Source organism: Scophthalmus maximus, chromosome 1, assembly GCF_022379125.1.
Source record: "Scophthalmus maximus strain ysfricsl-2021 chromosome 1, ASM2237912v1, whole genome shotgun sequence".
Classification (NCBI taxonomy): Eukaryota; Metazoa; Chordata; class Actinopteri; order Pleuronectiformes; family Scophthalmidae; genus Scophthalmus; species Scophthalmus maximus.
This window is the reverse complement of record NC_061515.1, coordinates 26087094-26105614: the sequence shown is the minus strand read 5'-3', so window position 1 is coordinate 26105614 and position 18521 is coordinate 26087094. Positions and strand designations below refer to the sequence as shown.

General features: G+C 38.9%; 1 protein-coding gene across 5 annotated transcripts in view; it reads right to left on the bottom strand.

Moving 5' to 3' along the window:
- Positions 1-4549: 4549 nt before the first annotated feature.
- The window catches only part of LOC118307104 (mucin-2), a 34638-nt gene continuing 20666 nt past the window's right edge, over positions 4550-18521 (bottom strand). For 4 of the 5 annotated variants that reach the window (XM_047331672.1, XM_047331682.1, XM_047331680.1 and 1 more), the window contains 11 exons: positions 18337-18452; positions 18161-18225; positions 17948-17993; positions 17811-17860; positions 14373-14494; positions 12703-12762; positions 11138-11309; positions 10533-10694; positions 10080-10174; positions 6219-6412; positions 4550-6106 (listed from right to left, as the gene is read on the bottom strand). In XM_047331672.1, coding sequence (XP_047187628.1) covers positions 6062-6106; positions 6219-6412; positions 10080-10174; positions 10533-10694; positions 11138-11309; positions 12703-12762; positions 14373-14494; positions 17811-17860; positions 17948-17993; positions 18161-18225; positions 18337-18452 — 1127 coding nt within the window. In that variant the 3' untranslated portion in view covers positions 4550-6061. The remainder of the gene's footprint in view (positions 6107-6218; positions 6413-10079; positions 10175-10532; positions 10695-11137; positions 11310-12702; positions 12763-14372; positions 14495-17810; positions 17861-17947; positions 17994-18160; positions 18226-18336; positions 18453-18521) is intronic. The other variant, XM_035629875.2, reaches the window with a different exon arrangement.

The following is an 18521-nucleotide window of genomic DNA, read 5'->3' as shown; positions in this document are numbered from 1 at the left end:
AAATGATGTAACAACGGTCTATGGAAACCAAAATCATCAACCCATTCATTGCTGCATTCAAAATCACACCGAATATCTCATCTATATCCGGTTCGGAGCTCTACATCAGTGCCGGCCCTGGCAATGTTGGCGTCCAAGGCGAGATTTTTGATCGGCGCCCCCCACCCCCAAGGTGTTACAGTAGCCTATAAGACAACCCCCCCAACCCATTATTTGTCCAACACTAATTACCACTTGCAATGCAGTAAATTACACATTGAATGACATCCTTTCTCGACTAATTTTGCAGCTGCAACTCCTGAACAGTCTTGGATGGTGCATAATAACATGCATTAGATAAGATAAGATATAACTTTATTCGTCCCACAATGGGGAAATTTGGAATGCATTGGTAACTTGCATCACGTCATGATAGGAGACAGTGTTCATCATGTTGTCAACTTGTTGTCAAACTGCAGTTTGTCTGTTTTTGTAATTAACCCCCCCCCCCCTCCATAGACATTACACGTTATATTGACGTAATCCACCTCACACACATTTAACCATCTGTGATCCCGATATTTATTGTAAATTTATTGTAAATAGTGTGAAGTTCTATTTAATTTAATTTAACTTTTTTCTATATTCTTCGAATTCTGTGTATATATGTTGACTGCTACATGCACCTCAATAACACCAAAAGAATTCCTCATATGTAACGTGTTACCTACATGGCAATAGAAAACTGATTCTGATTCTGATTCTGACATCATGGCTACGTTTTCATCAATGAATCAAAGCAGTCAGATATATATGAACTCCCTTTTTATTTTATTATTTTAACTGCCCTAAAAGATGACACTTAGCAAACAGCAAGGTAGTGTAAGCTATTTTATTGATTCAATACATTTTATTTGGAATCTGTTTTTGGGTTGCCTCAGCAAAATACTTAGTGATTTTAAGTTGGTCCTTTATTGTGAAGGGCAGAACGGAAGAAGGGAGCGGATGCGCTGTAGTGTTTTTGACGATGATAAATAAAGTTGAAGTACCGTTTTGGAATCTCGCTGGTTCATACTATGGTCTCTGTGTACAGGCGTAACATTAAACAGCATCAATTCTTGGCTGTGCTGGGATTATGATCCGTCACTGCATCGATGCAGCATCGCCCACGTCCGCATCAGTGATGCATCGTAGAAACGATTAATATCAACACCCCTAGCAGTTACCGCTCAACTTCTATTCTCTGACAGAAGGTACAGAGCCCCCAATGGAGGCTAAACTGATACCACTCATACATGTGCATAAACTGCATGAAACGAAAGATTCCTTCATCTAGGGGTATACATGCAATAATGTGTTTGGAAGTGGAGCAAGACTGGTGTGTCTTATGTCGCATGTTTTATGTTTATTGCTCTCTTGTGTTTTATGCTGCAAGTCTCATGTTTCATGTTTTTATGCCTCTGGTCATATGCTTTATGTGTTATTTTGTAGCATAAAGTGTCTGCTTCTGATTTTATGCTCTAACGCTGCTGGTAATTATATGTCCTCTGCTGTCTATCCCATGTGTCATCTTTCCCAGGATGTGCTCACTGTCTGCTATTTAATTGTCTATCAGTTTCATGTTAGTGTGAAGATACTGATATGTAACCAAGCAGATAATAAACATTAGGGGCTAAAGAATCTATCTGTGGTTAATGATCAGCTGATTAAAGACATGAGAAGTAACTGCGAACAAACTACATAAAACATCCAAATATACAATGGCATTGAAATAAATGAATCCTCTAAATGGATCAGCTTCACTTTTCTGCCTCTCAGTCACATGGACATTTTTAGCACCCATTCAAACCATCAGAAAGGAACGTTCTGTGTTCCTCCTCCCCCTTCACTCAAAGTGTTTTAAAACCTACTGTATTTATTGTAGTTCTTCAGCCATGTGGACAGGCCGCATCTGTTGCCTGGCTGCAAGGCTCCCTGAGTGCATCTTCACAACAATTCAGAGTAGAAAAATTCCCACCTAATAGTCTTTCAAGCACTGTGCAAGACTGAAAGTAACAGATAACATTAACTATTACTTTTCCACATCTTGTTTAATTGATGTCAGCTTTTGATCTCAAATTTGCTTGAGCATACTATATTTCAATATATTGCCTAAATGTGAAAAATACATGTTAGTGCTCCTTAAACTCAAAATGTAAATCATTTTGACAGAAATAGAAAAAGTGTTGGGCCTTGGCCCTCTCAAAAGGGCCACTGAACTACCAGCTACCATTATGTGCTGTGTGGCCCAGAGTTCATTTCAACCAAACATTATGTAATTGTAACAGCCCAAAATAAAAGGTCAGGACCATGGTTTAATTGTTATCATTTATGTACAGATTAACTCACGCTGAGAGAACCACCCTCTGAAGCGGAACCTGGCACCTCACAGCCCATAACGTTTCCAGCAGTACCTCCATGCGTGCCCCCAAGTCCCGTTCAACCACCCAATGTCTCGTCTCAGATGCTATCCTCGACAACCTAGAGGGAATAGCCTAAACCCTCACAATCTCAAAAACACTTTATTCCAAAAATGAATTCACAATCCCTTAATAAGACAAACCATAGGACTACAAAACGAACTGTAATTGGCCCGTCTGGAATGAATAAAGATTTTTTTCTGTTTCTGAAATGTATAATTACTCAGATACTTACCATTTAGCCATGCATCTCCAGCAGCTCCTTTTTCAAGGCAGGCAAATGTATGAGTTGTGTGCACCACATTCAGAAGGTGGTTCCGGGAGTAGCAGATGAGTTTAATATTTGTGGGGTGGTAATGCTAGCAGTTGAGATATGGGGATGGATCTGGAGAGGGTGCCTTAATGTGTACATGGGTGCAGTCTATTGCGCAAATGGTGCTGGGTATACAAGCAGTGGAATAGAATCCTCTCTTGACAGGTGTGATGACTCCTCCCACTCTGTTGGTGGCGCTCTGTTTCTAACCTGTGTCTGTGCAATTGAGGCAGAGCCAGAGTGGCAGAGGTGTCTGCAGGGTGAGACACTCCTGGTTGAGGTGGAATTGTCCTTCCTATCTACTATTCTTGACCTCTGTGGAAAACGTCATGAGATCAAGGAAAGTTGTTAAGGAGGACTGATAGGACATAGGAAAAGCTGACAGCGCTGCTTAGAGAATCCGACTCGACTTTCACTATACTACGTCATCACGCGACGGCGGATGTGGTTGACGTGCGTCTGCTGTGGTGAAACTGCAAATTTACAAAGATGAACTACAAAAAACGCAGAGGCTCCATCAGCATGTTTCATTGTGTTTATTTGACGTGTGACATCAGATGTAAATGATTCATACACTGAACACAATTATAAACGCAACACTTTTGTTTTTGCCCCCATTTTTCATGAGCTGAACTCAAAGATCTAAGACTTTTTCTACGTACACAAAAGGCTTATTTCTCTCAAATATTGTTCAATAATCTGTTGAAATCTGTGTCAGTGAGCACGAGACGATCCCTCCACCTCACAGGTGTGGCATATCAAGATGCTGATTAGACAGCATGATTATTACAGGTGTGTGTCAGGCTGGCCACAATGAAAGGCCACTCGTGCTCACTAACACAGATTTAGACAGATTTGAGAACAATATTTGAGAGAAATAAGCCTTTTGTGTACATACAAAAAGTCTTAGATCTTTGAGTTCAGTTCATGAAAAATGGGGGCAAAGACAAAAGTGTTGCGTTTATAATTTTGTTCAGTGTATGTAACAGTAACTGACATGATGACGTGCGTCTCTTCTGGGTCATATTCATACTCTTCTACTTCTACTTTTTTAATCGTTTACGTCAGTGCATGGCGCGTCACGTTAAATATCGCTGCCGCAATGAATTGTGGGGCGTCTATATCTCTAAGGAAGCATTGAAGCTCCTTTCCTATGCATTTAGAAAATCAGAACAGCTCTCATCATGGCTACTGATCAAATACTTCCGGGTCGCGTCAAGATTTATGAAACTTCCTAAGCCAATTTGACAATTCCACCTCACCCCCTGTCTCAAATCTGCCTGCCTGATTAGATGTCTAATCCAAGCCAGGAGGGTTTTTGGTTTGTGTTGCCTGTTGGGTTTTGGTACTTCTGATTCTTTTTATTTGCACACTCACAATACAAATCTCCACACTCATGCACTCACTACACTACTAATAAAACAGATTTAACATTTTTGTTATGATCAATTTGCTTAAATTTAAACATTGATTGAATAAATGTATCTTTCTTTAACCATAACAACCTGTGTGGTCTCCCTTGTTTGTCTGACACAGGGACCTGTTCCTCTACTGTGTAGGGGATTTTATGTATTGTGTGGCTATAAATGTTATCCACAGCCTGCAGGGGAGCAAAACTGATGGATGCCTGTGATTTTCCCACCTCCTCGCTCCCTCTGAAATGTGCCAGTGGCTAAAAAGCCCAAGGATGTACATTTCATTTCTCTGAATGTGTGTGTAATGGAAAAATTGATGCAGTTGAATATCAGAAAGACGGAGACCGTAGATTTCTTAAGCAGAAGTATTTATTATACGAGCTCAATATTGAGGAGATTTCTGGAAAGGTACACAGATCCACGTTACATTACATTACATTCATTTAGCAGATGCTTTTGTACAAAGCACCTTACAATAAGTGCATTCAACCATGAAGATATTACCCAAAAGCAGAGGGTAAGCTCTCGCGGGCCACAATAAATGATGTGGTGGCCCGGATTCCGCCCTTGGGCCTTGAGTATGACACCAGTGCTACAGTATTGCAAAAAGAGCGGGCTTCTTTGACGATATAAAACATAAATATAAAACAATTTTAGAGTATGGATATAGCCTCACTCTGAAAAAGAAACAGCAAGAACCTTTTATTTACATAAAGTGCATACAAACCATTAAGAGCAGAAAAACTGTCATAATGGAAAATAACAATATATTCATTCCGCTGTATCCTCGGTTATGCACTAATGTCTGCTTTTGATTTGTATCATCATTGGCTGACAGAGACAAATATCTATTTTAGAATGAAGGTACAACTTCGCCATGTAAACATTCATCAGTCAACCTGTATACTGTTCAGTTACCAATGTTGTCCCTGTGTCAAAACCTCTCTGCTCTGCCTCAGTCAGGGGTAAAGTTAGTTACAGCTGTATAATGATAGTGGTATATGCAATCATTTCAAAATGTATTTTGGATATGTCATCGTTTTCAGCCCGTAGGCCCGACTGACTTGTTGTGTCTCGATGGCTCAATTCACTTTAATAATGAATCGGTACCAACTGAACAACAGAGCAGTTGAAGAAACACCCATTTAAAGTGCCCCTGTAGATAATTTTCAACTTGCATATCACCAGATCACAACATAAATTATCCCAAGGTACTTTAAAAAGTAAGGTTGAGACAATACATTATTATAGAGAAATCCAACAGTTCCCACAATGAGCACACACTTGGTGACAGTTGACAGAAAAATCAATTTTAACAGGAATCAGACTCAGTGTGAGGGGGTCATCTGCCATGACCATTTGAATTCAGTGGAGAGAAGTGGGGGAGGGAAGAGAGGTGGGGGAAAATGGGGAGGGAGAAAGAGACCTGAAACAGTTGTATAACTGCTGCCGTGCACTCCAAAGTCCACAGCACTAAAAAGATATATGTGAAGTCTCCAAAGGGAGTTTAAAGTTGGTCTCTGTAGGCAAGTATATAAATATAATTAACACCTTTCTTAATCACCACTACTGACAATTGCCTCAAAAATGTACACTGAGATGACGCCTCTCTACATCGTGTTACAACAAATGTGTCACAAAGACTGAACATCGTATGTTTTACAAAGGTACCGTTCATGACGGATATTAAATAGAATCATAAATATTGGATATGTGTGAGCACTAGCTAGCTGTCAGTTTAATAGATCAATAAAGCAATGATTTAATTACAAACTACTTCAATTCAATGAATGCATGTAGTTTGGAAGGCAGCAATTAAATTTAATTAGCATTAAATTAAGTACTCATCAGTCTGAAAAAAACTGGTGAGGTCCAGTTAGTTTTCAGTTCACTGCTCAAGCGTCCCAGGATGTCCTGATCTGGGGCCTACCGATCGTCATCTGTGCAAAGAAATAAAATAATAATAATTATTGACGAATCAGTTACATCACAGACATTAATGTGCTCAAACACCATTAAACGCTGATACTCTCCCTGTAGACATGCACTGACCGGCAGGTTGGATGAGGAGTGAGATGTTGGTGGTAGGGATAGACTACGCGTGGAAAATGGACTGGACTGTCTGCTGTTAGTATCCAAATCTGGTTGAGTCAGCTGGTAGTCAGGTATAGGCTGTCCAAAATCACCTGTAATCTCTCTGTGGCTGGCTGATTCTTCATATATGAATGAAGGATTTCTGTAATCTCCTAAAAAAAAAAGCACAGAACACAAACAGAAGGGGGGTGGTGGTAATTATAAGAGATTCACACACAATCCACCAGAATAAATTTCAGTCAGTGAAGGACTGGGTTCAAAAAACGGGCCTTGCATTTGCAATACACACCGGCCCTATTTTCAAACCCAACAACACCAACCCCACTCAAATGTTGATATAAAAAACATAAAACCATACAGACTGCAGAAATTCGCTACACATTCAAACGACACGCACTATTGCTACAGCCAGTGCCTGGTGACTGCGCTGAAAAATCTGAATTTTGTCTTTCTGCACACACAGAACCGACAGCTATAGCGGATCGAAAGGAAATATTCGCTGATAGTGACAGTCTGACTGTTCACTGAGTGGAGACTTTTTCAGACTGCCCCAGTGTGTGGCAGGATTTGACAACTCAGACTGTAAATTGTCAACTGTTGCATCTTCATCAAATGTAAAGCTTCCGAGGATGATATGAGGAAGGATTTACAGACATACGTCAGATGTTGTCAGAGATTTGTTTGGAAAGCCACCAGAATCTACTCTTCGTGCACCCTTGGAAAGTGTCATGACCTTGGCCTGATGGAGTTAGTGTGCATGTATCTTTGGTCAATGGAGGACAGCAAACTGTGGTCTGTGGACATCCTAGTGGTCACTGACCTTTTCACCAAACCAGCTCATTAATTTCCTTGTGCCAATCAGACAGTGATGCAGGTCGCTTAGAGGCTCTGGGATCACGTGTTTTGAGTTAATCGTTTCCCGGAGAGGGTATCAGGGCTCCCGACCAATAAATATATATAGGAGCTATTGGCTCCTAAACCCAAACTATTTAGGAGTCAAATGAAATTTTCAGGAGCCAAAATAAATCGATGTAAGAGTACAATGTCTAATGTCCCCTTACCTTTTCATACCCCTCTGTACTGACTGCTTTGCTTACCCAGCAACCTATAGTGTGCAGTGTATTCTTTGCACAGGATATGCCATGTCCAACATGCTTCAATCTCTAAAATGAGCACTTGAAGCTGTTTTTACCTATTTGACAAAATATTTATATGATTCTTGCACTTTTGGGTAATATCTTCATGGTTGGATGTACTTATTGTAAGTCGCTTTGGACAAAAGCGTCTGCTAAATGAATGCAATATTTTTCATTGATGGATTTTTCATTTAATGGCCAAAGTTATCCAACTATGTGGTTAGCTACATTTAACCTATTTATATGAGTATCAGCACCTCCAAGTCAGAGGCTATGGTTTTCTGCTGGAAAACGATGGATTGTGGTCTTTGGGTTTGGGGTGAGTTGCTGCCCCAAGTGAAGGAATTTAAGTATCTCTGGGTCTTGATCACGAGTGAGTGGAAAATTGAGAGGGAGATCGACAGACAGATTGGGGCCGCAGTAATGCGGGCAATGTACCGCTCCGTTGTGGTGAGGAGGGAGCTGAGCCATGAGCTCTGAGTAGTGACCGAAAGAACAAGAATCGCAAATACAAGCGACCGAAATGAGTTTCCTTCGTAGAGTGGCTTGGTTCAGCCTTTGAGATAAGATTAGGAGTCAATTGAGGTGGTTCGGGTATCTTGTCATGATGCCTTCTGGGCGCCTTCCTGTGGAGGTTTACTGGGCACATCCAACTGGGAGGGGACCTAAAGGTTGACCAAGAACTCACTGGACGGACTACATATCCCACACGTCTTGGGATCCCTTATAGCAGAAGGCGGCCTTTGTTACAGTTATATGTATCGTATGTCTATCATAACTGGCCCGTCGGTATATAGGACGCACATCGCCGATACTACAAGTCCGCGAATACACTGCAACAGCTAGCATGCCAAGACCTGCAAACCCAGCTGAGATCAGAAGTCATCTGCGCTCGTCAATTTTAATTAAATTTAAATAAGCTTCTCAAAAGAAATGGCTCAATGAAAAGTGGACTCCGAAAACAGGGGCTTTCAAGACAGGGGGGGCAGAGAATTTGTTTACTAGCATTAGTGGTAAACCAGTTTGCCTTGTTTGTGGACCTGGCGTTGCCATTATTAAAGAATATAACATAAAATGGCACTATGATACAAAACACCAGGACAATCAAGTACAGAATGTCACCAAACTCGACTATTTGGAAGGGGGATTTAATTCTTGTTGCATTTTTTGTTTTGTTGTGGATGTGTAACGGTGGTCCAGCCAGTCGAGTGCTGTGCAGTGTGTGTAAATTGTCTATGGGACAAATTTTCTAAGGGCCAAGTTTTGTGTGACATACTAGGCCTCACATTAAGCTAGGTTTTACCTCACCAGCTTCACAGCTCCGAACCGTAGTAAGGAGACCTCTGGTATATAGTTTGCTCACTTAGCCTTGGCTCATTGGTGGTAACAAGTCCAGATCATGTATGAAATATAGAATGGGGCACTTTATTTCGGTACTTTGGCGAACATAGACAGCCTTATTCTTTGGTCTCTCACTGCTCACAGTGCCCATAAAACAGTTTAATAACATGGATAGATATGTGGAGCCTATTCTCACTGTGGCTGCAGCTAACCGTACAAAACAACAAATACAACACAGCAGCACCAACATTCTTCCCTGTCTACTAGTCAAACACCCATGAAGCCACATGCTTAAAGGGCCAGGCTTTGCTCGTAACATAAGGGAAATCACAAACTTGATCAACCTCTTTATTTCCTGAACCCTGTATGTGAGGTAACTTCTAAGTTAACTATGTGGACCAGGTATTTTTTTCCCTTAGTGCCAGGCTGTATCGGCAAAAATATTTATGCAAACCTGAACAGATGTCTTACAATCAGGAAGTTAGTAAATTTCTGGAGGGGTGAATGAACCATGTTGAAATTATATATACATTTTTCTGTCTGAAACTTCATCAAATCCAACAGTAAATAACTTTTAGTTGGTGCGTGTTAAGTTTTTCTTCTTTAAACTGAAGTGTTAATACCTGTACCTGAGGTATGGTTAATTTTTTTGCTTAAAGTTTAACATTTATCTTATTCTGTAGGCTAGACAATGAAAAGTTAGCAGTATGCAATCATAAACGTTATTTAGATTTTGAACATGCAGCAGCTGTGTCATTAAAATATAAACTTTGTAAATATACATTATTCTAAGTTTTATTATAGACATGTGCTTCCAGGGTTTAATTTGTGTTTATCTGCTAACAGGGGATTGGTGACCCGTGTGTGGAAGAGACTGCATGTTACAGAGCATTTCCATTTCATTTACTCATATAGGTATGTCTGAGCCTAGCGTATTAGTCTGGGACTTTTTGATTTATTTTCGACTGGAACAGAGGAGATGCCTGTTTGTCAGACATGTCATGCGCATTGTCACCGAAAACTTGCATTCCAAGTTTAATTTCCTGAAAGATGAAATTTTACACACTTGTGCCGGGGGATTGTATGTACAACATTCCAAAGTTTGCTTCCAATTGAGTTACGGCCCTTAAAGTACATAAGGCCATGCTTTCAAATGTATGGGACAACTGTCCATGAAGTATGAATACTTCAGGCCTTTTAATTTTTTAGATATTAACATTTAAACATCGCTCCCATTGACTCTCATTATACATTTAATGTTGTAAAAATATGAAATCAGTAATAATAATAATAAAGTGTTGGATAACTAGACGTTGACAATTCTTGTTGATTACAAACTTACCAGCATTGTTTGTGTCAGCTTGGCTGTTGGATCTGGACCACTCAAAGTCCTCATTCATCCACTGTTTCACCAAGTTATCTTCTATGTCCCTTCTCCTGCAGACAAAGGAAACTTACCACTCTTTCAGCTTTCATTACAACAATCTGCAGAAAATCCTTGCCCATGGCCTTATTTTTTTCAACTGAGAAACAGCCTCAAATTTGTGGAAATAGTATTGGCCACAGTCTTCTGCTCTAACATATTTCATATTTTACTTGCAGCAAATATCAAATTTAGAACCAACATCTAGCATATGGTGCCGAAATATTTGCTAATATTTACAAAAAGTGTATTGCTAAAAAGGACCTACTGCCCCTTTAGGTGTTCAATTTATTTTTTTTGAATAGTTTCAGTAAACATAACATCACATGAAAACACTTTTCTGACTAACAGCCGATAAATCAGGGAGCTTACTGTGCTTGCTTGTGTTTGTTGATCAGCATATATGTAGTCAAGGCTCCCACAGTCACTAACAGACAAGCAAGTGTCACACTTAGCCCTGCGTAGAAAGCAGTCCTCTGTATAGGGAATCTACAGTCATTGTCCAAGTACCAGGTGGAATTCACATTTTGACAACTGAAACAGAGAAAGAAAAAAGAAGTTTAACAACAGTTTAAAGCTGTGCTGAACAAGTTCATCAAGGCAACACTGAGAAAGTCTAATAAAAAAAAGTATAATAAGATATTTATTGAAATAAACATGGGTGGATGACTGTTTGATTTGTAACTCTTTTGCAAATTTCATGGTTTTTTGGTAATTTTATTACCTGCATCATTTCTTTTTTATAAGATGCAGGTTGATGAACACTGGAATTATCTAAATAATGACTTGAAATATATAACCCTCACAGGAAGAAGACACGCCAAAAAACAAAAGGCTTAATCGGGTAAGCTACTGGTGCACTCACTAGGTTAATTTGTTAGCAACACTAGATCTAAGGCAGATTGAAAATTCAGTTGTTCTTTTTTATACATATTAAACAAAAGAGTTTAAAATCATCAAAGTGACGGTTGGCTTACTGGCAAAGAGGTCCAATGTCCTTGTAGACTTGGCAGATTCCCTTATTGTAGCATGTTTTAGGATTTAAATGTAGACTGTTACATACAGTCACACATGTGATTGCTCCATTAACCGACACAGGTTCGTAGTATTCAGCAATATCTGAATCGCTCAAAAACTTTTCACAAAGAGCTGATGAGAGAAACAATTTCAATGTTAATTCAAACATGATTCATGACTCTTATCTGATGCTTTAAATATTTAATTGCAGCAAAATGATTCACTAGTTGGAGAAGCTGGGTATTTATAATAGCAGGCTAGTATGTATTCCTTAAGTGGTAATTTTAATATACACACCCATGCATACATTTGATTGTAATGTCCCTTAATACAAACATGAAAATATGAAGAAGTCACAAAGGAAAATGGAGCATGGGAGAAACTGTTTCAAATTTGTAAAACCCTGAAATTAATCTTAGCTCACTGTTTAAGTACCAAACTCAACAGTCCACACTTTAAGAAACTATTTGATGAGGCATAGAAATACTTTATGAAGTGCTATGCATCGAATGAGACAAGATACAACACAAAAAACAAAAACAAATCATCATAAAAATATACAAATACATTCAAACCACTTCAAAACCACATAAGTGAAAAGATATTTTGGAACCATACGAAGAACATTATTCCTGTTGCATGGTGAGGGAACGGTTAAAATAGAAAATCCAAAATGCTTTCCTCTAGCACCTTTGGACCGGTCGTGACAGATGGCCATCCACAACTGAGTTCGCTTATGCTAGAAATTTCTTTCTGCTAAAAGGGAGTTAGTTTTTTTCTTCTTCACAGTAGCCAAGTACTTGCACATTGTAGGAGTTGTTGGGTTTCTATGTAATATTGTAAGGTCTCAACCTTATCAGTAAAGTGCCTTGAGATACTGTATGTTATGATTTGGAACTAGACAAATAAAATTTAATAAAATTTAATTGAAAGCATATTACCAGCTGGGTTGAATCCCTTCTGTGAGATCAAATGTGAAAAGTCTATATTTTCCATTTTAAAAGTTTATCTGTGATGCCAAGGGATGAGGACTTTTCAATGAGCTACTGAGTTTTTCAGAGTGGTTCCTAAATATCTCTAGATTATCAGTGGAAGAGCCACATTGGATGTAGTGGTGAATTGCATGTGAATGCATATGGTTAGTGTTTTTTGTGGGGGTCTTTTCATCCTCATACCTACACTATTTGAATGTTTCTTGTTCCATGGCCAAGGTCTAATGCTTTTTAAGCCTAAAAGCATTAGTCCAACAATAGAGTTGTTCTATGTACTGTAGTACAGGTGTTGACATAGTTTTGACCCCTTCAGTATCCGCAGTATAGTATAGGGCATGTATGCGGTGTCACAATAATCAGAAAAATTTGTTCCTGACTGGAAATTCAAGTGAATGGCTATTAAGCTGAAGCAACAACAGAAACTCCAAATGACCAAAACATCTATTAAATTTACTCATGCCAGAAATCAAGGATGAATTTCATGAAAGCTGCTCACACACTCAAACCCACACACACGGTAAACTTATACTTACATTGCAAATCCAACTCTGTTGTATTCACAATGGGTGAAGTTGTGACATTGTAAGGACATCCTGAAAATTCCAAAGAAAAAACAATCATGTGTACATACCACAACAGGTGAAATGCTGTTAACAGTATGTTAAAATATGATTTTCACAGGAAAAAAGAAAAACACTTTCAGACAGAGTTGTAATGAATGAAAGTGGACATTGTCCTTTATTCCCTCTTTGTATTGTGTATTTTCAAGTTATGGAGATTTAATCTTGGTAAAACTATTCCAAAGCTCAGAAAAAGCCCAGAAAAGTCCTATTTCTCTCAGTGACATCACCGCCGTGGTGCGAGCTATGTACGCTTGTTCACGTCGCGTCCCCGGAACAAGGATTCTTGCTCGGTTATGGTAGACGTAGTACGAGTATGTGGAAATCAGTCTGGCACTGAAGACTTGATGTCAGGCTGAACGGAATTACTGTAAAATTCATGGTTGACGGTTGACATATGACACCTTTAAAACCCACTGTCAGGGACGGTGAAGCTTCGGTCCACCTGTTAGTGTGTTATTGCACTGTTCTTTTGTTTCATGTAAAGTGTTCTTGTTAATGTCAGTCATCTAAATGTTCAGTAACATGATTTATTATTTTAATAAATTAGAGTTCTTGAATTCCTATTGATTGTTTTTCTTTTTTCAAATCAAATATTTGGGGCATGAATGTATTTCATGAAAATATGTGGTTCTGCAGTGTTGTGAAATATATTGTAAAAGTGGTTCTAAACTGTTTCATAACAGAGTCACCATGCAGCCTTCAATTCATTTACATATGAAAGTCTGATATTGTGATATCAAATTAACTATAAATATCCAAAATACCAATTCATCACCATTATTTAAGTTGAATTTAACTTACAAAGCACAAATTAGTCTCAAGTTATAAAAGATTAAAATCATTTTTAATCCATTATAAACACAGATCATATTTGCTGTACTTCAGTCCACCTACAGTAAACATACATGTGACATGCTCATCAGCGTTTCTATTGGCCAAACTACATTTGGCTCTTCACCTTTTTTTATTTAACAATATTAAAAAACAGTTTGGTCTAAGACAGTTACTTTATTGAAAATAATGTTATTTATAAATACAAGTAAAATCAAAGTGGTAAGGCTCTGAAAAGACTCAATAATCAAAGACAAATTATCTGTGTATCACTGGTTTAAATCAACATATTTCATCTGATATAATATAAACTATAAAGTAAGTATATGGTGAATGAAGTCCTGACAGGTCATGTGACTGTAGGAGGAGAAGAGAAGTCTCTCTCAGAGATCATCCATGGAGTAATATCTTATAATACATCATGAACCCTTCATGTTTGCTGCTAACAAATCTTAATTGAATTAACATGGTTGTGATCTCATGGTATCTTAATAGTGAATACTATGTATGGATATGTATAGGTATGTACAAAATTTACTTTTTAACCGCTAACAGATAACTGTTTTTATGCCATCAGTTGAACAGTTAAAAGGGTCTTTTGATCAGATGCACTTCCATAGGCTGCCACTCTAGTGAGGGTCTACCTCTGCCTTGACATTTGTACCATCTGAGCTGGTAAACAGTGAATAGTGCAACTTTTTTTTTAAATGTACATCCCTAGTTATGTATGAATTGAGTGTGTGTCTTACCATCTATGCAGTCAACAAGCTCGCCAACAGCCTCCTCAACAGCTTTGAAGTTGTCCTCATATAGATCTTCAGAGCTGGCGTTGTTTGAAATTGCTAAAACCACATCATGTATGACCCTAACACTGGAGTAAAAACAAGTCAGTATGGGTAAATTTATTATTTTGTAGTTGAAAACATGCAATGTTTGTGACATGGTTTTGATGAATTTCAGCATTGTTAGTAAATAAATGGTAAATGTACTGAATTTATATTGCGCTTCTCTAGTCTTATCAACCACTCAAAGCCCTTTAACAGTTCAAGTAGTACAGATGTAGGCCCGCCCCCTCTCCATTCTGTGTTAACAATTGTCATTTTGAGTTATGTTAAGCAGGATGTGTGGGACCTCACGTTGTACTGGATGCAGCTCGGAGGTCTGCCTGGAAGTTCCTGTGGCCCTGATTGGAGTGGCACCTAGTCTGGCTATCCAATCAGAATAACCAATTGAGACCAGGCTCTTTTAACAATGGACCTGCTCATCATTCTGGCAGCTGACTCGGCAGCACGGCATCATATTCTGAGAATTAGCGATACTCCGTTTCTGTTTGGATTTTGGTATTGTGAAAATAGCCGTTGTTGATAAGAACCCAGAGACTGGGAAAGATTTAGTTTCCTTGTTCACTGATTTCTGCACATCGTGTTTTGGACTTTGGTTTGTTTAGTCACACTAGGAACAGGGGTGGTGTTTTTGCATTATATATATATATATACATATATATATGTTCATGATTATTTGCACACAAACTGCACTGCTGAAGGTTATGAACAACCTTCTCGTGGCCTCGGACAATAGACTTGCCTCTGTACGTGTTGTGCTAGAGCTTAGTCTTACATTTGACAGCATCAATCACAAGACTCTTTTACAGAGATTGGAACATGTTATTTGAAGTAAAGCAACACCACTATGGTGGTTTAAGTCATACTTACCTGCTGGATTTCAGTTTGATAATTTTAACAACGACTCATACATAAAAGTTAGTCATGGAATTCAACAAGGTTCTATAATTGGACTGATACTTTTCACTTCCACATACATTTCCATTGTTATGCAGTTGACACCCAGCTATATTTGTCAGTGAAGCCATTTTAAACTAATTGCGTAGTTTAACTTCATGAGTGGCTTAAAGACATTAAGGTCTGGGTGTCCTGTAATATTAATTTCTACATTCAGACAAAACTGAGGTCATTTTCTCGGCCCTAAAGATTGCTTAAACCTGAACTTAAACCTGAACTGACCAGATAGTTACTTTGGTTGGCCCTCCAGGTCAACTACTCTGTGCAAGAGTCTCAAATTTCCTTTATGTTTTGTCCACATTTCCTTTGTTATTTAATTGTTATGTGTTCTTAGTAACTTTTCATGAGCTATAATTTACTTTTTAAAGTCAAGTATATCCTATAACAACAACAACGCGGCTGGAATATGCCGTCTGCAGGGATTAAAAAAGACACCTACTGTGTCTGAGAAGAGAGCCTGCTGATCTCCATTATCAAACAGCTGAGACCATTGGCAGAACCACCGTCGCCAGGCAAACACAGCAGCGCCTCTTGGGAACAAAGCCTAGATCCGTCGTAAGGTCATTGGCCCACCAACCATTACTCTTGGTTCCAACCAAAGGGTCTACAGCAGTAGTTCAAGTTGGCTGAGCCATAATGTGCTAAAGTGCAAAATTTAATATAACGCTTCAACAGCTACACATAAACACATGCACACAGTCATTCATTAAACGCGTTCAATTATTTTTCTTGTTAATAGGCAGTATTTGTTTGTGAGTGGGCGGTCTTAGTTCTATTTTGTTCAGCCTGATGGCTGGGACACCATCAATCAAAGAGGGGGTTTATGTAATTAGTTTGAACACACCGTTAGTTGGTGCTGTTTAAGTCGTTTAGTCCCCAGAGTTGTTTAGCCTGGTATGGCCAGTCTAATACTCAAAGAGAAAATTGTAAATATTGGGTACTTTTAGTCAAACGCTCGTTCATTAGCGGCAGCCTTGGTTGTTTACAAAAGTCGCTTCCCTCCACATTGTGGTATAAACCCCGCCTATTATAAGATAATTGTTCCGGATCGGACTTGCAAGTTTTCTGCCAGGGGAACTCAAATCCTAACGGAGGAGATCCAGACCATATTCTTGCAGAACAAATTTAAATGAGCTCCCAGACTTCGTCTGGGTCTGAAGAAACCCAGTAAAGAAAACCCCATCTCCCTCTTTAACATCGCACTCCGGTAATTTCACCAAAGGATGCAGACGTGCGTGGAACCAGGTCCCGCAACTCCTCCCCCACCTCACGCCGGAGGCCAGGAGATCGCCTCGTGTTAACCAACGTTTAACACACAGACCCCACGAAGGAGATGGCTGACAACAACTTTCCCCTTCTTTTTCTTCTTCCTCAAGTCAACTTGCTGGCCCTTCGCTGCCCAACGAAGCCTGCTCAGGCGCTGCTCACTCCGATGCAAGCCGAGACAGCCACCACTCGCCACAGAGTGCAAAACGACCATCACCAAAGCTGGGAAGCTGGACGGATCGTCAACACACCGGTTGCTCTGATGCGACCCACATAAGAGGCAGAAGTATCTGGGCAGAGATAGTTTAGCAGATGTGTGTTCATTCTAAATTTGACCATTGGGTAAACTCATTGTTAATGTTGACTGTTTGCAAAGTTCACAGACCTATCTGTGTTGCTGCTTATCACCTGAAGGACGAGTGACAGTTTTTAATGCTGATGAATACCGTCCAAAGTATTTTCCTGCTAATTTTTGTAGCCAAGTGTCTGATCGGTGTTGTATTTAATCTGCCAGAACCTGCCCACGTGCACACACGCACAGCCACGCGCACATGTATGCACACGCACACACGTTTGTAGCCTAGCGTTAGCTAGTATCAGGTTGGATTAGCGGCCACTAACATCACCTAGTCTATGCTATCTAGTGCACACAAAAACACCCACACACCCACTTCGGTTTATGCTTGTGTACAGTTTAGAACTGAGATTAATGATAGATAATTGTTTTAATTAAGTAATATTGATTGTGAATTAATAATGCAAAAGTTTAATAAACGCTTAAGAGAAGTTGTCTGGTTTATTGTGCATATTATGTTTTAATAACTGTTGGTTGCGTGGGTCAGTGCTTGGAATCAAAACTTCACTGTTCCCTTATGATCCCATTATGATAAATATTGGTATTTGAAGTGAACACCCCTTTGAGACAGATTTCAAACGTTTGGTTAATTAGTCCCTGTTTACAGGGTGGTGCCCCCAATTACTAGTTTCTAGTAATAATTTTATGAATATTAATTATTTCTTTGATAATTATTAATAACTAATTGCTAATTTCCAAATCGGCTCCTACCGATGCACAACACATTATCATTGTAAGATCCTTAAAGGTGTCTGGTTTGTAATTACCCTTGTTCTCTTGGTGTTACAGTGTAGATAGCCATGGCTGATAGTATCATCTGAAATAAAGATAGAACAGATGATGGCTAGTATTTATATCTGACTTCTAACTCAAAATCTTATTGAAAGGTATTTGGATTGCTTACCGCTTCCACAGTGTTCTCCAAAAATCTGGCCAAGGGGCCTCCTCGTCTATGACAAAGAACAAGAAACAAACACCCACCAAATTGTAAAACTGCATATTAAAAATGAAAGATTTTGTAAATACAAAACTATATCTCCATGTGTATTGGGATGATAATTTATGTGTATGATGTAGTAATGTAATCAGAATACAGTGATAATGAAAAGTACATTACCTGACACTAATGACTACCACCTCTTTAAAGTTTGGTATCTTCTTTCCATGGTAATAGTCTGCCATCTGAAATAGCGTTAACATAATGCATTGTGTCCTTTTTTTATTAACCATCAATTTGCATTCTAAAAGATGTTCCACCTCTTAAATTTAGTATATCTAAACCATGTAATTTACCTGTTCGGTGAAGTTTCTAACAAACTCTTTGTACTCAGATGATGTTTTGTTTTCATATCTTTCATTATATTCCTGATTGATCAGCACATCAACCACAACTGACCTGCTGATTTGAACTGCAAAGAGAGTGAGTTATACAGGACAACAAAGATTAACAATTTTTGGAAAATAACAAATAAAATCGT